This window comes from Lissotriton vulgaris, unplaced genomic scaffold (assembly GCF_964263255.1).
Source record: "Lissotriton vulgaris unplaced genomic scaffold, aLisVul1.2 SCAFFOLD_770, whole genome shotgun sequence".
In the NCBI taxonomy this organism is placed as follows: Eukaryota; Metazoa; Chordata; class Amphibia; order Caudata; family Salamandridae; genus Lissotriton; species Lissotriton vulgaris.
The window spans coordinates 575,062-600,050 of NW_028252779.1; the positions used below are offsets into that span (position 1 = coordinate 575,062).

At 41.2% G+C, this 24,989-nt stretch overlaps 1 protein-coding gene across 2 annotated transcripts in view; it reads left to right on the top strand.

Moving 5' to 3' along the window:
* LOC147662018 (vitamin D3 hydroxylase-associated protein-like) overlaps window positions 1-24,989 on the top strand; it is a 720,315-nt gene that overhangs the window by 482,028 nt on the left and 213,298 nt on the right. For both annotated transcript variants that reach the window (XM_086951181.1, XM_086951182.1), the window contains one exon: window positions 23,004-23,128. In XM_086951181.1, coding sequence (XP_086807307.1) covers window positions 23,004-23,128 — 125 coding nt within the window. The remainder of the gene's footprint in view (window positions 1-23,003; window positions 23,129-24,989) is intronic.

The window sequence follows — 24,989 nt, forward strand, 5'->3', positions numbered from 1 at the left end:
CAGTCTCATAGCAACTTTTATGAAGCTTATAACGCTTAACAACGTATGTGGATCTGATGCTTTTTGCAGAAAAAGAAGGGCTGCTTTGGCGTCCTTCAGTTTTTGGTTTTTCAGAATCCTAACTAAAAACTTCTTTCTTGGCTCTGAGTAGAGAGGGCATAATAAAACAAAGTGAAGGGTGTCCTGCGGAGACCTAGTGTCGCAGCCGCAGGAACCCTTCGCCTCTACAGTAGATGTAAAACCTGCAGGAACTGCCAATAGATGGTGTAGTAAATTCAAGCGGAACCTAGTCATATAAAATCTTTCCTGCGCATTATACAGTACCGCTAGGTATGGTTCCATTTTGAAGTTTGTAGATACCACTGACCCATGTGCCAACACCGAGGGTTTTTTATTTTCAGTGATCGCCCTCCTTGCTGTTGACCATGCATTAAATGAGTTTTTAAGCAGTGTTTTATTTTGTGCGGTCATATATTCTGGGTCAGTGAACAGATCTTTACAGCCAATACAATCCAAGGTGGTGTCCTTTACGTATTTTAGCCATGTGATTTGTTCCCATTTGTCCCTGCTCAAACAATCCGTAATAATCTGTCTGCTAAAGCAGGCCTCTGGGTTTGTCCATATCCTGATCCAGGCCATGAGTGGTCGAATCTTAATTTTGTCCTCGATATAGGGTTCTCCCAGTTCCGAGTGGGTTATATGTGCGGGGGTGCTCTGAGGGACCTTGAGTAATCTTTTAAAGAATTTATTTTCCTCAGCTTGTATCTGCTGTATATGTAGGCTGTGGGGTTTTAGGTTTAAACCTATAATAACTGATAAAACCCCACTGAAAGATAAATAGCCCTCACCGGTGGAAACATATAAACACTGAAAAAACACCTGCACAACCACAAACTAAATGCCATTCAAAGAAAGGAAAAAGAGAATGAAAGAGTCATTTTTTTCTTCCTGAAGGTGTCAATACAATGTAACTTTGTTATACAAGCTAGCAGTAAGGAAGACTGGCTAACATTATTCTGCTTGAGTTTTGTTCTTTAGGGATGCCACTTAAATTTTGTTTCTTCTTCCTTTTACTTTTTTCAGTTTTGTGGCCTTTGGTGTTTTAGGTCTAGTTTAATTATTTTATAAACTGTAGAGATTCAGAAAATGTCAAACTCATATTTGATATTTTGGCTGCATTTGATTCTTTCACTGTTTGGTAAAATGGCTGGTTTCATAAAAATATTTCCTAATATGTGTCATCACATTTACCCACAGAAAATGGGTAAAAACCCTTAATACATCAGACCATAGTTTCTAGTGGGTCAGTATTGATAGTAGGTGAATTGCCAACACCTCAGGCTTTAAACATTCAATGCAAGGTGTAGTGACAAGTGTATATATATATCACCAAGCATCTGGGATAGTGGTGAAAACATGACACCAGACACTTGGAAAGCATTGAACTCAGTGTCACTTGTAATGCTCTGCAAAAATGGTTCTTTCCAAGTTCAACAAATATTGGAGTCATATTGTTTGTATTTGCAGTATTCAGCTATGTATATTAAAAAGTTGTGTGATGACCTGTCAAAATTGATATCCGAGCTGAAGTGATTTCCTGTAGGAGATCCTTGCCACTTGTTAGATGGTATGCTGAGAGGGGCTTTTCACAGAAGATTACATGGGAAGGAAAGAGCGAGTGCGCATGACCCAAAGACTCACTGAAGAAGTATTGTATGGTGCACTACAATAAGATTAATTTGCAAAAATCTATTTGGACCTCATATACACTATAAGTACACTGTCTAAATACCATGTTCTTTCAGTGCAGAAAGCAAGCAATAACAAAAGCAAAACGTTCTATAAACACTGGAAAAACACTTTTTCTGTGGTTTTTAGTGGCGCGAAAATGTGTAACCACTGATAACAACTGTTTTTTAAGATATTGAAAACACTGAAAAAACCCCACCAGAATTTACCAAAAATAGAAACTGAAAACAGGAAAGCCTATGTATATGGTTAATTTTTGCAGCCCCATACTTCCGCTCCATATACCGCTTTAGCGCAGGATACAGCTTTGTATAGGTTTAATATCTGTTCCGGTGACCACCTGCCTAGCCTCCTTCCGAATGCCATTATAGCACCCGTTGAGGCCACCGATTTGGATGCATGTTTTTCCGCCAGATTTTTGAATTCTAGTTTCTCGTCAAAGAGGACACCAAGGTAGGAAAATGTCTTAACTGTTCCCAGCTTGTGGCTACCTATGCTGTACGAGAACGTGTTTTTTGGATTCCGGCCTGTGGTCATAACAAAAGATTTTTCCAGGTTTGCTGAAAGGTCCAAAGAATTCATAAAATTTACAAACCCATCAATTAATTTTTGTAGTCCCAGTGGCGTACGGGCTAGCAGCACAGTGTCGTCCGCATAGAGGAGGACGGGTACCGAACGCTGGCCGATCTTAGGGCAATCCACTCCCAATTCCATGAGTTCTTTGTCCAGGTATTTATGTACAAAGAGAATAAAAAAGGCGCTAAAATGCAGCCCTGCCGCACTCCACTTGTGCAGGGAAATGGTTCAGTCTTCATCCCTTCATTATTGTAACGGACTGTAGCCGTAGTCTCCCAGTGTAGTGCCTTTAAGATGTCAACTACTTCATGATCCACCCCCATGGTGGCACTTGGCACTTACAGAGGGTGCTAAAGGTTTTTCCCATTGGGTAAATGATTGACCATTTTTAGGGAAAAAATGCTGGCACTGGGAACCTGGTTAGCAGACACCCAGTATACCTCAGTCAAATTTTCATCAAACACCAGGGAAACGTGGAGAGCTACTGCAACCAAACCCCAGTTTCCTACAACATACAAAGTAGCAAAGTAATAGGAACAAGTTTCAGGGAATTGTGGTGTGACCTCCCTAAATACATAAGGCACAAATAAGTGCCTTATTTACATTAGAGGTAATTTATATAGATTATCTAAAAAGGATCCAAATTCTAACCTACATAGGCTGCATGCTTCATCATCAGCCCCTCCTCACTGCAGACCCATAAGGTGTATACACTGTGCTTTACCTTTTGGAAGGTTTACATATGAAACCTTCTCATGAGTAAGGTAAACTGGTGTTCTAGGAATAGAATAGAATTACAAATGCCTAGAAGAAAGTGATTACGTTAATGTATTGGTGCTTTCCAGTCAAATCAATGAAAATATGGCAATCAAGTGTATTGTATAACACATATCCTGATCATGATAAAACAGACCTGTTTCTGCCCTTAATAAGGCCTACATGGGGCAGGGGCATTCAACATGACAGGATCCTTCCCCTTACTGATAACTTATTTTATATGTCTGTCTACATATAGATTTAGCTGTGGGTTTCATTCAGGAGGGAAAAGAAAAATAGAAATAGGAAAGTGGTTATGCTTTCTTGATGTATAATGGAGTAGACAATGGCCAAATGACCTAAAAAGAAAACAAAACTCAATTCGATATCTTTATTTCGGTTCTTTAGACCATAAGAGATACATAAAACATGTTTACTTCCGAGTACAAATACGAGTAGTGCCATAAAAACGTACGAATAATTATACACAAAGAATATAATAAAAGTTAGTTAGTGATTTTATATTGCCCATTTGTTAAAAACATAAATACAGATTTAAATATATTAAAAAAGGCGTCCTAAGTAAAAAAGAGGATATTTCAGGTATTTAAAACATATTTTATAACTCGTTTTATTTTGTTCTTATACAATAAAATTAGAACAATAACAACATGTTTAGGATTACATTTATACAATAAAATTCCCTGATTAACCCATCGTACATAGCCATGTTTTTTGGAATATCTCTGGGATAATTTAACAGTTCATTATAACTTCAGTCCTGCTTTAGCCCTTGGAAAACTCAGAGCTAGTAAGAATTTGCGTACACCAAAAACAATTACTTGCGCTGTATCAGACTTTGAATTTTCTGCCTCTTTACATGATCGTATACCTAAATTTAAACAAATAAGTTTGATCCATTTTTTCCTTGGCTTGGCATATGCGAGCAAAAGAATAAAATATGCAAATCATTTTCTATAGTGTTATCTGGGCATAATGAGCACAGGCCTTTGTCGTCATTTCCTGCCTGATCAGTAGCCCAACTTGATCTGACTACATTAGTGTTCAATATCTCATATCTAAATTTCATATATAACGTTTTTGCCAGTTCTGGACGTACCTCGTCCACAAATGGCTCGAAATTTGATGTATCCTTAAATGAGGGAAACCTGGTCGTTAATACCCTACTCATTGAACCTTGCAGTACACTACTTTTGATATGGGCCCAAGAAGTAGATTTTAACCGTTTCTTAGAAGCTAGAGATAATGAAGTTGGATCGTCCCAAAACTGAGATAGACCAATCTTTCTTAGCCATGAACAAACATGCCTGAGCCATAAAATATTGTTATTATGGTACAACTCCATGATTTCTTCTAGGCCAGTCTTGTAGTGCATCAGTTCCGGGGTGGACCACAGTCTTATACAAAATAAGTGGTCTCAAAATCGCATATTAGTCTGTCCGTTAAACATTCAAATCCAAAGAAATTGGTACTAGTGGTGTTCGTATGGGGAGATTTAAAAGCATCCTGTCAAACGTATTTTCCCCCACCTCAAAGTTCTTTTTACAATTGGGTCCCATATTTCGGCCCCATACAAAGCAACAGATTGGGCTTTATATTTGAATACCTCCAAAGCTGTATATACAGCCTTTGAGATGCTGCTTCTATATCTTTTCATAATTTGTAGCGAATTTTGGGTCATGGCTATCTTATTTTTTCTATTCAAGTCTTCCAGGATAGCTTCGTGTCCAAGGATATACCCAAATAATTAAAATTCTGTACATACTCCAACTTTTGGCCATTTAAAGCTAAATTTACCTCAAATTTTTTATGGGGGTTTATGGCCATGTATTTAGTTTTACTAATATTTATTTCAAGGTCTTTGGTTTTACAGTATATGTGGAAAGAATCAACGGAGCATTGCAGCCCCATTGGTGTTTGCGATATTAATATGGTGTCATCGGCAAATAAAAATGCTGACACCCTCTCTCCCCCCAATTTTGGTGCATCATTCTCATACCCATTCAAAAAGTTTGGGATATCATTTACATACAGTGAGAATAATGTAGGTGCCAATCCTCAACCTTGGCGAACCTCCTTTTTTATGGGGATTGCTTGAGTTAGTTCGCCCCTCATACCTATCTTACTTTTGCGTAGTTATCATCATGTAATCTTATTATTTGCTCGAGTAAATTGGCTGGCACCCCTTGTTGTCTCAATGATTCCCATAACAGTGCTCGAGGGATGAGGTCAAACGTCGCCTTTAAGTCTACATAGGCGACATAAAGGTGGCCCTTTCTTAAGTTGACATATTTCCAACACAAACAAGTGAACGTAAAGACCTGGTCCGTTGTACTAAGTTGTAGTCTAAAACTAGCCTGAAATTTTGATAATACATTATTTTCCTCAATCCAAATGTTTAGTCGATTTAAAATGTGCCTTGCAAAAACCTTCTGTAAAATATCTAATAAACTAATTGGCCGATTATTCACTGGATCATAACGGTTACCTTTTTAAAAAATTGTGGTGATTTCGGCCCCTTTCCAGATTCCTGGGATTGCAACGCCTGATGCTATGGCATTGCATAAATGATTAATGTGTTGGACCCCAGACACTAATATTGTGCTTTAACAAATCACCAGGAATTTTATCTGGTCCAGAGCTTTTCCTGGTTTAATTGCACTAATCGCTAATATGGTTTCCTCTAAACTAAAAACTAAGTTGGCATCCTTTTGTCTTGGTACCAAACCATCATTAGGTAGAGATATCCTACTTACAGGTGTGGCATAAAACTTTGTTAAATAATCAACCCAAGTCGCAGCATCAAGGTATACATCTTTGGATACCTTACCTGGTTTGTTCCCTTTAGCTACAAGTCTCCAGAAGCCTAATCGGTCCTTGCTTTTTGCTGTATTGAGTAATTCGGACCAATTGTCATTGTCCCATGCTTTTTTGGCTTTATCAAGAGTTGCCTTGTACTTTTCGCTTATTCTCCCTTATTCTAGTTACATTGCCTTTTTTTATTGCTGTTATTAATTCAGTCTCAGCGTTGTGGCAACCTTTATCATAGCAAGGGTTTATTTCGTTAAGGTGGTTGTTACTTCCTCCTTTCAACTTTCTTGAGCTTTTGGTCACTATTGGAGCCAATGCTACCACCAGATCTCTGTGCAGTTCCAAAAAGCGTTCTTTTCCTATAGTTGAATCTAGATACAATCCAAAAATATCTGCAAATGTGTTATAAATATTTGCCAATACCTCACTAGTTCCTAAAATCTCTGCCCATTTCAGAGACCAGCGAGTATTGCTTACTTATAAAGTCGTCGGAAGTGGTATTGGAATCCTCGGTAGTCTGCGTAAGGAGGGGAAATAACTGATCGGATAATGTTAGTTGAAGGGGACGATGATCACTTTCTGTTCTTGGGTCTACTCTTAAATCGATTACATAGGACCAAACTTCTAGTGATACCAATATGTAATCTATTTTACTCCGAGAGTTACTCCTGCAGAATGTGTACTCCTTTGGTCTGTCCAATGGTAAACGTCCATTACACGCTCCAAAACCGTGCCCAGCAACTAATTTCATTATTTGTACCGCTGCCACTGTACATGGTACCATACTAGTGCTTTCTAGCGCAGGGATATTGTTAGCCATATCTTCATCTATAAATATATTATAGAGCCCTATCACAATCTCAAAATTACAGTTTAAGTCCCCGCCTATTATTATGTTTGTCTTTTCTTCTAATGAATTTAAGCTGGAGTCCATATATTCAATTATCAATGACTCTTTAGAAGCTAGGCTAGGTCTGTTGTAAATATTAAATAGGTGTATTATCCTTCCTTCCTTAGTTGTAACTTTTTACACCAACTGTATCTTGTGATGTTATACTCAGTTGGGATATTTCGATAGCAAGAGTTACTCTTATCCATAGTACAAGACCCCCTGATGGTCTCCCCCTAACAGATGGAATTGCTTCTATATTGAAAGTCTTGTAGCCTACTCTATGTGATGTCTGTAAGGCCCAGGTTTCCTGTAAAAGACAGATATCACTCTGCCCAATGTGCTCATGCCAATCTGTGTCTCTAGTGTTCCTACTGAGCCCTGCTACGTTTCACAAGATGAAACGTAACTTCGAAGGTTTATCGGTTATACTTACTGGCATGGGCATGGGCTCTATCACCAGATTATAATTAAAATTGCCAATATTGCTAAATCTTATAGTATTATCTAAGGGCTCCTGTACAACGAGAATATAAGCGTCTTCCCCACCCTCCCCTTCCTTATACTGTTCCAATCCTCCTTTATGCGACCCCTTTGCCTTCACCTGGTTTAGTTGGATCACTTTTCCCTCTCTATTTGAAACGGTAATATTATAAACCAACAACATTAAGCCAACAAAGTTTGTTTCAAAACTCATATGGCACATATAGGCACAGATGAGCCTAGATACAGAACATGTGCTTTAAGTCCAGTATAAAGTAGTAGATAGGTCTTCTTGCTCCCTTTCTCTTCTTTTTCCTCTTTCTGTCTGCCTCCTTTTCTTTTTCCTTCCTCTCCAACCCTTTCCTCCTTTTCTCTACACTCTGCTAATATTACCCACATTCAGAACTCCCCCACCCTCTCACTTTGCCTACATCATTTTCAAATGTTGCCATTTCTCCTCTTGCCTGTCTAGGTGTGAAGCAGGACGCTTCTTCTGCTTTATGGTAACTAATTGCAAGATGATCATAGTGCACCCGCATGCACAGCAGTCATGTTGGAATAGCTTTTCAAAACATTATTTTTTAAAGAATTTCAAGATGGTTACCATGCACAAACAAGCATGAGCCCACACAGTGGGATCTTGGAATGCGCGTTGATGGCATTTAAGACAAACCATTCAAAGATGGCCAGAAATACATGCAAATGCATGGTCCTCCATCTTGGAATAGTAAAAAAAAAAATCAAAGATGGCGATTTACAGATGTATTGGCAGCCTTTAGTGGACAGAGCTTAAGTGAATGCAGGGGGAGCTAAATAAAAAAAAATCTAGGAGGTTGGAAAGGATGGGGGAGCAGGGAGGAAATGGAAATAGAGAGGAAGACAAAATAGTTCCTCATGGACTGTAATTCAAGGTCCTGCCAAGAGCACTGGATGTATAAAGCATACCCAATCAAATACAATGAGAAAAAATGCTCCTTGAGCAGGAAAAAACAATAATACAGAGGAAGGCAAATGAATCAGGAAAAGGAAGCAGACAAGAACGCCGTCAATTCCTAAGCAAGTGGCAGACCCAACATCCATTCTAAGTCTATATCAGATCCAATATATTTGTTGCCTACAGACAGCTAAAGCCAAGTAAGACATAATATAAAGGACTGTCATGTGAATGCAACAGCACACTGTAGAATTCAAACCTTCATAAAGTGGGTGCATAACACATTTAATCGTTTAGTTATTTCCGTTGATGCACATACACTTTATACCTTCTTAATTTACAATAAATTGGTCAGGCCACATATATGGCAATATAAGGCAATAACAATTGTAAAAACACCACGTGCTTCCTAATAATAATGAAGAGCTAGGGTTCTAGTGAATACATATTTATTTATTTATTTATGGTTTTGTGTACCTTAGACCTCGTCCTTCTAGATATTATATAGATTTAGATACTGTAAGAGAGTAAGGAATATTAACAGGGGAGAGGATACTTTGCATCAGATATAGAGATGGTTTAATGTCAAGGTGACAGAATATAGTGAAACAGAGTTATAATTTTCACGTCATGTATTTGCATAACGTTGTAGCAACTAGTACGTATAGTTCATAGTTACATACAGTTGCTCTTGTATGCTCACCTACGCATGTCGAGCTACTGTGTGTTACAGGGTAAGGAATCCCTTAAAGGGCATTCTTTTGACATTAAGTTTAGTTGGAATCATCTGTGTCCTCTTCCTACTAAATGCTAGTGTCTGTATTATTCAACCATTATAACATTACTATGTGATTATACTTATACTTCTTTCTAATACTACCTGTACTATCAGGAGCATAGTGGGGGTCCCTCAGACTAACCCCCTATACCTCAGAAACCTGTCTAGATGGAATTGTTGTGTGACGATTTAATACCGTACAGAGGTTTCCCAAATTGTGCCCTTATATAGGCACAATTCACTTTGCCCTTATTTAGGCATAGAAATCCAATCCTTATTTCGGCATTATCCATGCTAACCAAATACAGGCGTGGCCACCTACATTCGTCAATCCACGTCAAAACGAGTTCTTGGAAAACCAGACTCTTAGGCCTTTACGACTTCCCCTTTCTTGGATTATTGATTTCTCCAAGAACTCATTAATTATGCATGAACATATATTCTTTAGGGGTTCATTTCTGATGTTCCTCTGCCCGACTTTTACTTCAATACTGGCATTCCTAAACACCTTCAAGGTATAAATGTACCATCACTTGCCATGGGAAGTCACAACTGCATGCTTGCACAGCTCAGCTCGCCACGGCAGGTTCAGAAGGAAGTTGAGTCCCCGCCTGATGCACTGACCAGACGCTGTCATCCTCCTCGCAGAGAATCCAGCCCCGGTGTTTCTGACTCCCCTTGCAGGGTGTTAGAGATCGAGACTCAGAAAGAGATTCCAACCTCTCTCATTCTAAGGTATGGAGCAGACTAGAACGTAGAAAATTCTTAATAAATATGCAATCTCAAGGCTGAATATTATGGCCGGGTTCCTCTGGCGCGGAAGGCAGGGAATCCAGTGCCTGTTGGTGAATAGAACATAAACTGTCTGTTAACTGGCCGAGATAATCCAACAACATTGGGTACTCAAAAAAAGAAAACTGACAAGGTAGCGGGATGCCCCAGACATTTGCCAGGTGCCCGAACACAACCTCATACGGTGACAATCCTGTCCTAGAATGTGCTGTCATTTTTGTTGACAAGAGAGCTAATGGTAGAGCATCTGGCCACTTTAACCTTGTGGTCTCCTGAAGTTTTGCCAGTTTGAGCTTGAGAGTTCCATTGTACTTCTTAACTAAATCTGCTGACTGCGGATAATTGACAGCATGGAACATTTGCTTAATGTGTAAACTATCAAATATCAACTGAATCACTTTTGCATTAAAATGACTTCCATTATTACTCCAAATCAATCAGAGGAAGGCGAAGCGAGGAAAGAATTTGCAGTCAAAATGGCCGTATTGTCTTTAATGGGGTAAGCCTCAACCCAAGTACTAAATGTACATACAACCACCAAAACATACATCAAATTATTGTATCTCTCTAATTCGATATAATCCATTTGAAGGACTTCAAAAGGAAAAGTGGGCGGTGCAAAATTACCAGGCTGTGTAGGGGTACCCTACTCAGGATTATGCATCATGCATGCCATGCAATAATTTACCAACTGTGCTGTCTTAGAGATATTTTCATTCTGCCATACAGGATCTAATAATTTACAAATGCCTTAGCGCTAATATGAACTGGACCATGGCCCATAGTGACCACAGCAAGAACATATGCATCGGCAACATCCATCTCTGCTTCCCTGATTTATCAATCCAACATCCTTCATCATTTAACTGTGCTGTACTCTCCTGCCACAATGCTAATTCTTCTATTGTGGCTTCACTTTGTATCTCTTTCTCAAGAGTGTCCTCGAATATGACAACCTCAGGTACCCACCTAGCCAGACCTGCTACAAACATTCTTTTCATCCTCGTCCGAGCCGTTTCCTTAGCTGTCTGATCTACAAAAGCATTTCCTCTACCTATATCATCGGTGACCTTCTAGTGGGCGCTACACATGCCAATTTCTTGGGGAGCGTCAAAGCAGACGAAAGCCTCAATGTAGCGTGCCTTTTGCTGGATTCTGGTGCCATGGAAAAAAGGAACCCTCTCTCAGTACAGAGTCGCACAAAATTATGTGCGACTCCAAAGGCATATTGACTGTTAGTATAGATATTGACAACCAGTCCCTCACTCAATTCAGAAGCTCGAATAAGGGCAGCTAGCTCGGCAGCTTGAGCCAACTGATAAGGGACTTGTGATGTATCTACTACTGTACGCAGTGTGGTAATAGCATAAGCCACAGCTGTAGTGCCATCTGGTAATTTGAAACAAGAGCCATCAACATATAGTTCTCCTTGTGGGTCAGATAAGGGAATGTCAGTCAAGTCTACCCGTCCTTTCGTCCATTCTTCCGTCCAGAAGATACACTCATGTTTGTCGACTCCATCACTCTCAAAAGGGAGGGTAGTAATGTGGCTGGATTCTGAGTAGTACATCTTTGATTGTAATATGTTTAGCAAACAATGTCCGTTCATAACCAGTAAGACTTGCACTGCTGAGGTGCGTTGTTTTTGTCTTGTTTAAAAGCGTGTCCACAGCAATGGGCACCATAATTGTGAGATCAGTATCAAGCATGAGTCCAGCCGATGGGCTTATTGAAGTGGCCACAGCCGCGACTGCTCTTAGAGAACTCAGGAGAGCTCTCATGACAGGATTAGGGATAGCAGAGAAATAAGCACACGGCTGTTGCTTATCTCAAACTTTTTGTGTTAGGACAAAAATCACACAACGAGCCATCTCATGCCTGTACTACACAAATGGTTTGCCCTAATTAGGGGTGCCAGATACTGGAGCCAAACAAAGCGCAGTTTCAATTGCTCAAAAGACTGCTGACATTCATGCATACAAGACAAAGGCTCATGCACTTCTTTCTTTGTTAAGGCAAGCAAGGGTTTGATTAGTAGGGAGTTGTTAGGTCTGCTGACAGCAGGAAGTGATACCTATAAAAGCGCACACTTTTTTCTGAGTCTGAGGAATAGGCATTTTAATGATGCTACTGATGTGCTCAGGGGTTAACCTCCTACGACAGTAGGTGACCTAAGTAGGTGAACTCCTGTTGACAATAATTACATTTAGAAAGAAAGATTTTATGTCCATGCTGAGCTGAATGTAGCAATAACTTTACTGTACTGTCTTTACAAACTTGTTCAGTATCAGAAGCAATAAGGAGATCGTCAACATACTGCACCAATAAATTACCTGCAGGAAGCAAAAGGGAATCCAATTGAGCTTTAAATGCTTGGCTCAACGGAACCTAAAGCTTATACAAGCTAATGTAAAACCAAACAGATATCTACTATCTGGGTGAATAGGACTACTAAACAATGCATTTTTCAAATCAATAAAAGAAAAGAAGTTGGCAGTAGAATAATCATGGTCAAAAGAGTGGTGATATCAGGATGCACCAGAAACTGAGGAACCACAATCTTGTTAAATTTGTGCAGGGCAATCACAAAATGATAAACATCCTCATGATTATCAGGGGAACCTGAGGTTGTCAGTTTAAGAATCATAAGAATGACTATTACAAACATTGGCAGACATCTCTTCAACTGCACCTTTTTGTATCAATTCCTCAATACGTCTGTATCACCTGTCGCCCACAAAGTGGGTTGCACCTCCGCAAATTCAATAGGAAGAGGTACATCCTTAGATAAACACTGTTTAACTCCTGCTACATATGGGCCCTTTGTCATATAGACACCTGCTGGAGAACCATAAATAGTGGCATGCAATTTCTTCAACAAATCCAAACCCATCAAATTCTCACCACAATTAGATGTCAGCAAAAATGAAGAATATACAGTGAAAGGACCAATAGTCAATGCAAGGGGACTTGAAATGGGACTCAAAACAGGGTACACCTGAAAAACCTACGGAAACATTATTATGGCCAGACAGACCCGCCTCAGGGACCATATTTCGAGAAACATAACTTTTTGTTGTACCTGTGTCCACCAAAAATTCCTTAATCAAACCTTGCAGTTCTGCTGTACATAAGGGCCACGCTGGTCTACAGGTATCCGTACTGGTCACCCACTCGGTCCCTGGCTGTCCTAGCTGTAAGACATTCCTGTTGCTTCATCTATATCATAGTCATCATGGTAGTTCTGCTCATCAAAGAGGTCATCAAAGTAATTATCAGAACAACCCTATGAGGCTGCAGCGTTCTGAGCCCTATCAGCCCCACCAGCTCCACTACCCCGTCCATGAGAACCTCCTGCTCTAGGGACCACCACCTTCTGCAAAAGCACGAGACACTCCCTACACCAGTGACCCTCCTCCTTACAAATTGCACACTAATTTGGCCCCAAAGACATCATATTCAGCTGCCTACTAGCGTGTGGAAGGACCACCACGTCCTCTACCATTACGCCTAAATGATTGCTGTAACAGCACCTTCGTCTCCATTTCCTTATGCTTTTTATCTGTCTTGTTCTTCTCTTGATCACGGTGTTCGTAATACTGAGCCATATTCAGAATAACAGAGGAAAAGAAGTGGAGCAAGTACTCTCAGACACCTGCAAATGAGTCACAATTTTAGGAAGAAGATTATAAACAAATTTTTCAACAAACAAACAAACTCCTCCCTCAACAGACATCCTGCCAACTTTTGTCTAAAAATGTATCTTCATACCGGTGAAGAAATCAGACGCACTCTCATCCATCTTCTGTCAACAAGCTGTCAATTTGTCCCAACTTACTTTCTTTGGCAGAATAAGAGAATGCATATACGTGATAATGCGACCTGGCAAGGCAAGTATGTCGGCTCAGGGCTTATAACCTGACTTTCGTTCTTGATCCCATCCTTTAATCCCATCCCAAGTACCTCCCAGATCTGTGATATGGTCTTGCGTATGAACCTGTCTCCAAATATCAACCGTAACAAGAAGACCACAGAACAGTTCAATGTCAGCAAGAGTCATTACAGCCAAAGAGGCAGCTTCAGTCAATTCTTTATAATAAGCAGTATGATTTTTCATAGGATTGGGCAAATGAATCTTCAGGAATTAAACATCACTTATTTTCCACGGAATATAAACCAATTGCTCCTGGAAATGGGCCGCTACACCTGCACAAGTAACATTACCTCACTGATCCATAACTCTGGTATCTCTGGGTGATATATGGGATGAACTTCCCACATCGGAAACTGGGATACCGGAGTGGGACTCTTGTCATGCAACCTACCTCTATAGGCAACTAATATCGTGAAACTCCCAAAACCCAAAAACGTTGCCAGGCTCGATACCACTAGCATATACACAGTCTTTAATATCTAACAGAATTTGTGGTGCATCATCACTACAATGTTGCTGCCAAATATTAATTAACATAGCAGACATATGCTTAAGGGCATGCTGTTGTACAAAGTGTTCATAATCTTTTATCACGCTCCAAACATCCTCCACACTATACATGGGGTTATGATTCCATTGCTCAGGCTGATTGGCTACTACCTTCTTCTCTACGTTTTCCACCTCAGATTGAACAAATTGACCCATGCGCTCCTTAAATTTCAAATCTCTATCCTCAAATCCACGAACCAGCGTTTCACTACTTAAAGATACCAGGGGAAGGAAAACCAGAGAACAAGAAGTGACAGAAGTAACAGGTACAATCGTCGCTGGTGCTTTTACCGAAAGGGAGAGAGCGGAAGAGAATACAGGAGTCAAAACAGCAGGTGTGCTAATACCCACTGTTGCCAAGGATGGCAATGACAAAGAAGAAACAGGAGGTGCTGTTGCTAAAAGCACCAACTGTAGACACAGGTGCAATTGAAACAGATGTGGCAGGCTGTGGTGACTGTGAGGGAACAGCAGGATATATCCTTTGTAGGGCAAACAGAGGTGGGGGTCAATATAGCCATGTCTGAACTGGGGTGGCAGAGTGGGCTAAAGAACGGTGATGGATTAAACCCAGATCTTTTGACTGGGTGTGAGTGTTTGATTGATTCAGATGCTCCGTCCATCACCACCCCCTTTTGTACCGCTTTTGGCCGCCATAAGTGTGGCAGGGTATGCTCAGACGTGAGTCCCTTGCTCACTTTGCCACTGGATTCAAGCAAGCCGGGCTGAAGATGGCTGGAATGCCAGAAACCGGTCCTCGGAAGCTTGTTTCGGGTCCAGGGAAGACATGGCTTGACAGTTCGGGCTGGACTGTCCCATGAGGCACAGGGTCAGACTGATTTGCATATAGCCATGTCTGAACTGGGGTGGCAGAGTGGGCTAAAGAACGGTGATGGATTAAACCCAGATCTTTTGACTGGATGGGAGTGTTTGATTGATTCAGATGCTCCGTCCATTACCACTCCCTTTTATACCATTGTACAAAGTGTTCTTAATCTTTTATCATGCTCCAAACATCCTCCAGACTATACTTGGGATTATGATTCCATTGCTCAGGCTGATTGGCTACTACCTTCTTCTCTACGTTTTCCACCTCAGATTGAACAAATTGACCCATGCGCTCCTTAAATTTCAAATCTCTATCCTCAAATCCACGAACCGGCGTTTCACTACCTAAAGATACCAGGGGAAGGAAAACCAGAGAACAAGAAGTGACTGAAGTAACAGGTACAATCGTCGCTGGTGCTTTTACCGAAAGGGAGAGAGTGGAAGAGAATACAGGAGTCAAAACAGCAGGTGTGCTAATACCCACTGTTGCCAAGGATGGCAAGGACAAAGAAGAAACAGGAGGTGCTGTTGCTAAAAGCACCAACTGTAGATACAGGTGCAATTGAAACAGATGTGGCAGGCTGTGGTGACTGTGAGGGAACAGCAGGTTATATCCTTTGTGGGGCAAAAAGAGGTGGGGGTCAAGCATCTAGCAATTCTTCCACAAAAGTATCATTTTCTTCTTGGGCCAAGTAAGATCTATCAATTTGCAACCGAAGCCTTGTATCTGCACATTCGACTCCTGTCTCCTGTTTTTCTTTGTCATATGCTACAGCTTTCTGACTCAATGTCTGCCTTCTCTCCTTTCGTGCATCCTTTTCCATTTTCAATCGTCTCTGTTTAGTTACATTCTGCCATGTTCTGAGAGAATCAAACATATACGGTCTACTTCATTTCTTAAATAACTGTTCCTGTGAGAACCCAATTTTTTGTTCATCAAATTTTCCCATCAACGGCCACTGCAATTCAGGATTGTCTCTCATAAATGTGTGCCATAATGTACTAAACATAATAGGGCCAAGGCTATGCTTCACATACATCTCAAAATTAGTGCCTTCTGGGGGCGCCGGCTAAACTTCTTCCAATCGAGCATCTGCACAACAACAGCGACAGCACAAAGAAAACAGTTTACTGATACCAGGCATTCTCAAAAGAAAAATAGTTCACGATGTATGCTTGGCAAAGCAAATGCAAATTCTTTTATCCCAAAGACGGTCCTCAGACTGTACCAAATTCAAACCAAAATGGTTCCATATCCACAAAGAACCTAAACAAACTCACCTGATATATGCAGGTCAAACAAGCTAATTCTGCGCTGCCGACTCTTCAGAACAAACGGTCAGATCCAAGGGTTTTCTCCTTTAGGACTCCAAGCGAGATGACTGCTGGGCAAGGCACCATTTGGGAGGACAGAAGGGGCAGCTGCAAGAAATCAATGCTCCTCCCACAGGGATCCATGAACCGTCAGTCCCACCTGGCGATGGCCTCGACCTCTCCCCTGTCGGCAGAAGGGGATGGGTCACTCACCCGAAGGAGTTCCTGTTCAGGCGCCAACTGAAGGAAGTGGCCCGATTCAGGTCACTCGTGTCTCTACTGACCACCTCTCAGCCTTCCATACAAATGAAGAGTCGGTCAGACTGTAGAAAATGCAAAGCAATAATTATTTATTTAAAGTACACTCAGAGCAGAGCCAGTCTGTCCAGTCGCTATGAGTGCTGCAGAGGGACTAACTTCAGCTAGCAAAAAGATACATTACAAACATTTAAAAATCAATAAAGGCACTCCCACTGTGGAATTTTCCAAGCAGATGCAGCAAAACTGTGAGTATAGAAAATAAGCTTCAATTCTGAGGCCAGGCACACACTATCTACCAATCAAGGTAGCTCTGCCCCTGCCAACCACTAAACAGGTGGGAGAAGGTCCCTATCTGCAGGGAAAGGTATGCACTAATAAGAACAGTGTATTTGTTCGTGAAGCAAAACCTAGCCTTGAAAAAACACAACTCAACAGAGGCCTTTTCTCGGAAATAACGAAGAATATATTTTGATTATAACTCAAAAAGGAGCAGACAAAGAAAATGGTGCAGCGAATGCTAACATACATAGAACAATGAGCAAACATGAATTTTCTATTCTAACAATTTAATGTTCACTGCTTCTGCCGGGGCAGTGCCCCATGATGCCATGTCAGGGCATTACATAGGTATTTTTGGTTACCTCTGGTGCCCCAAAAATGGGCTTAGACACCACCTATCATGTTAATTAATGTTCTGGGGGTTGCTGGAAGTGCAGCAGTCACCCAGCAACTTTAAAAAAAAGTGTGTTGTTAGACCTGCCAGTCTTAGGGTGATCTTCCCCCAATTTGTTTTGCCTTCCTCCTCATTTTTGCTGATCTCGTTTTTGCTGCCCTTAGGACTCTGCATTCTTTACCACTGTTAACCAATATCTATTTGCATGTGCTCACTCCAAAAAACATGGTAACATTAGCTGATCCGCAATTGGCATATTTAATTTGCTTGTAATTTCTTAGTAAATGGACCCTACATGTGCCCATGGCCTGTAAATTAAATGCTACCAGTGGGGTTGCAGCACTTGATTGTGCCACCCACTTAAGTAGACATTTGACCTTGTCCCATACCTGCATGTGTGTATGCAGATTTTTAACTGCCATTAAGACCTGGCAAAAGAAAACTTTTGACAGGCCCGAACCTTCCGTTTAAATATGCATAGGTCACCCCTAGGATCATCCCTGGACAGCCTAGAGGGCAGGGTTCAGTGTATTTAAAAAGTAGAGCATGTAATTTTAAGTTTTATAAGTCCTGACGGTGAGCAAAATCTAAATTAATTTTTCACTACTGCAAGGCCCATCTCTCCCATAGGATAACATTGGAGTTGCATTTTTACGTTTATTAAACTGTAATTTCCAAATGGGAAAAGCTAACCAGTGCATGTCCCTGGAATAGTAATGAAAAATCCTAACTAATGGTGAAGTCTGATTTTATATTACAATTTTGAAAATGCCACTTTTAGAAAGTTGTTGCTTTCCTACTTTACCATTTAGTGCCTATAGCCTGTCCCTGGGTCACATAAGAGGGTGCAGTTGACAGCTGGTTTCTGGGTATTCCTCCACGCCATCCACACACTTAGGTGCACCTAGAATTGCCATCACTGGCACAATGGGAGGGTGAAGCTGGACACAGCCCCACTTGCACCTGAATCGGTTGTATCTAACCTTGGGCCATGAACTCCACTCCGTTTGCAGAGTTTTCTGCGTTACGCAGAGCTCATCGTTTTTTTCCTCGCTCATCAACATCAAGTTGGCGAACGCGACAGAGGAAACCCCACCTCCCGGGAAGATTTTTCCTCATTCGCGATCATCAATGTCAAGTTGGGGAGCGTGGAAAATCAACCTCCCGGCTACATTTCACACTGCGGCGATCAGATTTCTCATTGCAAGTGGTTGAGTATGCTCGAGACTGCTCGCCTTGAGAACCCATCCATTCGTGGTGAGAAAGCTGCTGCTCATGTAAAAAAATCTTGTCAAGCAGCAGAAAGGAAGCAGTGCCCGCTTGTGCTGTGCATGGTGCCATTTTTATATGGTGGTAGAGTGCGGAAAAACTCCCAGCACTGAAAATCCCACGCAAACGGCAATTAGCTAACACACTCTGCAGCTTGCGGTGCACCATGTAGCGCAGCAGAGGTTTTTTTGCACGTCACCAAACTCCGCGAACTCCATCCAGGCTTAATCAAAATGATAAAGTAAATATTCACTCCATCCTTAAAGTCAACCTTCGATTATAGTGTGAAGTGAATTAAGAAGTGAGTGTTATTTAAAAAGCAGGAATGAAGTGAGGCGTGCAAAAAGATTTAGGATCAATATGTAAAAAAAATTCTTAATTTTTAGATAAATGTCAAGTGTGTTGGTCATTAAACAATAAAAAATGAATGTAGATCTACTTTATTTAAAAGTACTGATCTCAAAACAGTGATATTCACTATGAATGGGGAGTAAAGTGTTCGAAACAAACATTTGTGAGTCTGTATAGAGCACAGAACAATTAATTTGTGCAGCAGGATCCCAATTCCATTTGACAGAAAGATGAAAGGATCAATGAGAAAAAAAGTGATGAATGGAATGCTTGAATCCATCCTAGTCACTGGTACTTTACTCTGGGCCACATACCAGTCCATAAAATTCCCTTGCTTGGTCCTGTTCCAATAGGAACTGTCCCGCTTGAAGTGGCAAGTCTAGCCCCCTTTGAACAGAATCAAATGCATCCCTCTAGAAAAGTGTTGTCCTTGTTAATACAAACTAATATTTTTGGGCAAATCTTTTCTCAGTTAATCAATTATTTCTCTTAGTACAAGACATGAGCCAGGATGTTAGCTTCCACCCGTTTCACTAACAAATATCAATATCAGTCAAATTTAAAGTTATTAATATATTCAACGCCATGGTGTGCATAGTTTATTATTCCATATGTTTCAGAATTGTATACAGAGTTGTTGCTAATAAAGGAAATAACAGAGAAGCACTGGGTGATATGGAGATATCACTTCTGGGAGGATTAAATTCAATGGAGAATTTCAATCAATCAATCAACCAGGGAATTTATAGAGAACACTACCTACTCATGAGGGTCTCAAGGCGCTGGGGGGGGCGTTGATTCTGGCAGCACCAGTCGGTCAAAAAGCCAGGTCTTAAGGCTCTTTATGAATGCTTGCAGTGTGGGGCTTTGTTTGATGCAGAGGGGGGGTTCGTTCCGGGTCTTGGCCACGATGTAGGAGAAGAATCTGCCTCCTGTTCTGGCTATATGGATTCCCTGATTTCGGCCAAGGCCTGGTCAGCTGAGCAGAAGTTTCTCTTGTGGGCATAGGAAGAGATTCATTTGTTGAGGTATTGGTGTCTGGTGTTGTGGAGAGCTTTGTAGGAGTGTGTAAGTAGATTGAAGCTCCCTCTTTTTTTGAAGGGGAGCCAGTGGAGTTCTCGTGGGTGGTGGGTGGTGTGGTCTCATCCTGGGATGCTGAGATCGAGTCTGGCTGCGGCATTCTCGATGGTCTGGAGTTCGTGGAGTAGAGATGTGTAGTAGGGTTTACCTTTAGTCCAGCCTGCTGGTGATGAGTGCGTGGATGACGGTCTTCCTGGATTCAGGGGGATACGATTGAAGGTTTTTGCTCAGTATGCAGATGGTGAAAGTCGTCTTCTTGCTCAGGATCTCAAGAAATCACAAACAACATTTGCATTAAATACAAATGCTGCATTGACCAATAATATGGGTAATTTCCAATACACATGCTGTGGAGCTGCCCCCATATTAGAGCATATTGGAGCGCAGTGGCCAACCAACTGCACACCTACTCAGGGCGCGAGTTACCCTTCACCTGGCCAGTATACCTACTGCACAAGTTCCGGAGAACAGCGGCCACCAAAGTGACTTCCAGGTTTTTAGACCTGGGAATAGTAGGAGCTAAGAGACTACTCACAAAAAAATGGAAAGCAACAGATGCACAACATGTGCAGGCATTGTGGCATTCCATGCTTGCATGGGCTGAAGCAGAGGGTATTGCTGTCAGGTGAGAGGAAACGTTGGGTTTAAGACAAACCCCCATAGCTGCACAATGGAACACATGCTTAGCCGAACTACAACAACACACCAACGAGAACTCTGAGGACCCCACAAACCAAGAAACACACTGGTTATAACCGGGCGCAGGCGTAGCGCGTGCACAAGTTCCATATTCACACATTAGTCAATAAATGCCTGTCATGATACATACTGAACAACATGTCACTGCGGGGTATAAGGGAGGCAGGTGTTAACAGAACAGCTAGACAGGAGTACGTACATAGAGAGGTGGGGGCTGCGGGAGAGTTAATTTTTCTTTTCATTAAAGATTGTTTTACGCTTTTCGGATACTCGCTAACACCGAAAGAATTATGCTTTAATTTTTAGTTGGCTGTACACATACCTATAAGCGCTGATCTGTAAACGTAATAACTCATAAACAAAAAATAATAGTTATGCAAATTGATGATCTCAATACTAAAGTGGATGTTATGGTAACAAACTCCAGACACAGAGACTACGCTGTTCACTATAATCCAGTGCTACATGAATGTTCAGTTGAGCTGTTGACATGTTTTTTCCTGCATTTGTAATTACTGTGACATCATGTAAACATGTAACTACAGTCAAAAATGTAATAAAAAAAAAATATGGGTAATTTCCAGATATTGGCACTGTCAGTAAATCATTGGAGCCGGAACGTATCCCAAGCTGTACATTTTTTTACCACAATAATTTTACTATTATGTCCTATATATCTGGAGGCAGTTAGAGGTATTGTGGATGCAGGAGGCTGCGCTGTGGTGGTCCTGCTGGACCTCAGCGCAGCCTTCGATACTGTGAACCACTCTCTCTTGCTGCACCGGCTGCGTCTTACAGGGGTTTCCGGACTGGCCTTCAAATGGCTCCACTCCTTCCTATCGGACAGATGCTTCTCCGTTTTCGAGGGAGAGGTGTCATCGAGCCAGCTGCAATTGAATCACGGCGTTCCACAGGGATCATCACTCAGCCCTACGCTGTTTAATATTTATATGAGACCTTTGGCTGAGGTGGTACTTCCCTGGGGAATCCAACTTGTCACCTACGCCGATGACACGCAGCTGGTTGTTTCTTTGGTGAGGGACGATGCTTTAGATCAGGGGATCAATAATTTGACCCCATGTCTCACCAAAGTCCTGGAATGGATGACCTCTTCTTTTTTAAAGTTAAATGGGGCCAAAACGGACATTATGCTTCTGGGCTATAAAGCCCCAATCAACTTGGACCCCTGGTGGCCGTATTGTCTGGGACCCCCTCTGGTACCTAAGACCCAAATAAAAAGCCTGGGGATCTGGTTGGACTCCTCACTAGGATTTCAATACCAGGCCAAGAAGGTGGGCGCGACTTGTTATGGATTGTTGAGACTCTTAAAAAAAGTTCTAGATCTCCTTCCATTCGAAGCTAGACGAATGCTGGTCCAGTCGCTGATCTTGTCGCGGCTGGACTATGCAAATGCCGTCTACATGGGGGCCCTAGTTGGTACCATAAAAATTCTGCAATCTGTGCAGAATTGTGCAGCTCGGCTGCTCATGAAAGTCCCCAAACGATGTTTTGCTAAGGCCTCACTTCGATCGCTTCATTGGCTACCCATTCAGGAAAGGATTATGTTTAAAACCTTATGTTTGGCGCAAAAGTCCATCCATAGTGCTGGCCCATCCATTCTTGATCCCCTGTTCCGTCGCCATCAATCGGTGTCGCTCTCTAAGATCTAACGAGTGTAATTTGCTGGTAGTACCTAGGGTGAAGTTGGTTCGGATGGGTGGCGGCCAGCTCTCTGTACAAGCAGCCAAAGGATGGAACAAACTCCCAGACAATATCAGGCAGAAATCCAACCATCTAGCTTTCAGGAAGCGATTAAAGACATTCTTGTTTCAATAGTGTCTTTTCTATGTCCTCTGGTCTTACAGCGCTGCGATGCTCGAGAGTAGCCTATGCGCTCTACAAGAGGGTACTCATTTATAAATGCTTTTTGGTCTTGGATTGTTATGGGAGAAATAGATTAAGATTTTTTAAATCTTAGATTCCTGCAGCTAGAAATAGTATAATGGATCAAACTAAAGTTGGTTTTACCCAAGGTCATCTATGTGGCTGTCCTTTATTGTTTCATATTTTTTGGGAAATATCTGAAATTATTTGAAAATTTAAGGCACAAAGATAGAGTATCATACACCACATCATCATGAATAAATGTTCATTTTTATGGCAGATTTGCTCTAACTCTATTAAGATAAACAGCCTTATTCATGATTGATCATTATGCCAATAAATTAACACATTTTTTCCATCTGTCAATTTTAGCACCTACAGTGATTGGCCCCATGGCAAGAGACGTCGACAGCTTGGTCCTGTGCATGAGAGCCCTCCTCTGTGATGAAATGTTCCGCCTGGACCCAACAGTGCCACCAATTCCCTTCAACGAGGAGGTAAAGAGAATGATGCATCTCGTTATGTAGACTCAGAAATGTTAAAGACTAAGGGGCAGATGTATCTAACGTTTTTTTTGTCGAAAACACTGATAATCGTAAAATAGCGGCGTTTGCGACAAAAAAATCAGAAAATGCGATGTATCATTGAAATTGCATCTCAAACTTGCGATTCCTTAAATGCTATGTATGAAGTATTCAAGCTTTGCGAATTTACACTAAGAAATCGCAAATTACCACCAACTTGTTGTTGGTGTTAATTTGCGAATTCTTTTACAAATACTTTTTGACATTTGTAAAGGTGCCATGTGGCGCTCGTACATGCCCTTAGGGCATGTATGTGTGCCATATGCGCATACAGGTAAATTTTAGGGGTACGTTAGGGTGTCCTTAAGACACCCTTGCACCCTTGAAATTATTCTCAATTTGCGATTAGCAAATTGCGAATCGCAAATTGAGAATAACTTCCCATTCCTTCCTATGGGCCTCCTGGCCCATAGAAATGAATTGGAAATTATTCCTTAATTGTGATTAGCAATTTGCTAATCACAATTAAGGAATTTTAAGAAATCGCTAAAAAATAGCGAACTCTTACATGCATACCATTTTGCTATTCTCAAATAGCGATTCTCAAAAAATCGCTATTTGAGAATCGCAAATAGGTATTTTGATATATCTGCCCCATAATCATTTGCTTCTTCATCAGTACTTTCTTCAAAATAGTGCTGCTGTAATTGAAAGACGAGTATTTAAATGAATTGAAGATTTCTGCCCTGTCATTTACAATTGTATGGATTGTAGGAATGGAGGTAATATGTTGATGACTAGTCTGGTTAAAGAGGTGCAAAAAATAACATTAAAGTTAGTGTGTCAATGTTAACATTTAACCTCTGTTGATGGTGAGTGAGTGAAGATGATTGTTTGACCAAGTCCAGCTGCAGGACATTAACAAAAATTCCGGAGACCATTTTATATGACTTATGAGGACATTATTCAGGCAAACAGTGTACTAGTGAATTTATATAATTGCACCTCTCGTATGACGGGTTTGTGAATAGGGTATGAAGTGGACAGGTAACACTAAATATTTTAATCAATGTATTCTATCTTTCATCTGGATAGTGGAATGCCTTACTCCATGGCGTCTCCTCTAGGGCCTGAGGAAATATGACTACATCTAGCCCATCCTGATAGAACTCCATTGGCTCCCCTTTCTATCCTAGCACCGTGTCAAAATCAGCTGCATCCTTTACAAAGTCATCACAACTAGCACCCCTGCTTATCTTGCAGATAAGCTTCCTATCTCTGGTAGCTCTTGGCACACTAGTCATCATAACACCATCAGACTGCAGACAAAAAAGTGCAAAAAAGACTGGAGGACCTTTCCAGGTATTCCGGTATCCATCAAAATTGCCCTAATACAGCTCCAGTTTAGGGAAGAGTTGAAGACTCATCTCTTTAAAACACTCGACATCACATTGCATAAACCATTCACAGCTCAGCTTTCCCTGCTATTTGATAGTTGACTGCATGTTTGTCTTGGACCATGTGCAGTTGTCCACCAAACCTTTTTTGTTAGATCTATCTATCTACATATAACCTACTGGCAATTGCAAGTAGGTAGTTAATATTAATTTTCCATAAGAAAGCATTTTTTGACTTGCCCATTTCTTTGCCGCTATTTGACAAATCTTTGCAAACTTTTCCCAAAAGATTAATCTTGTGCATGGTAAGTTTTGGGGCAATCTATCAAGCAGGGGCCGAGCAAATCGGGGGGAGACGGGGGATGTAAAATAAAAGTGTGTTTCCTATGTAAATTCCCATAGGACCTCTAGTAAAACCTGCAACACTGGACGGATTT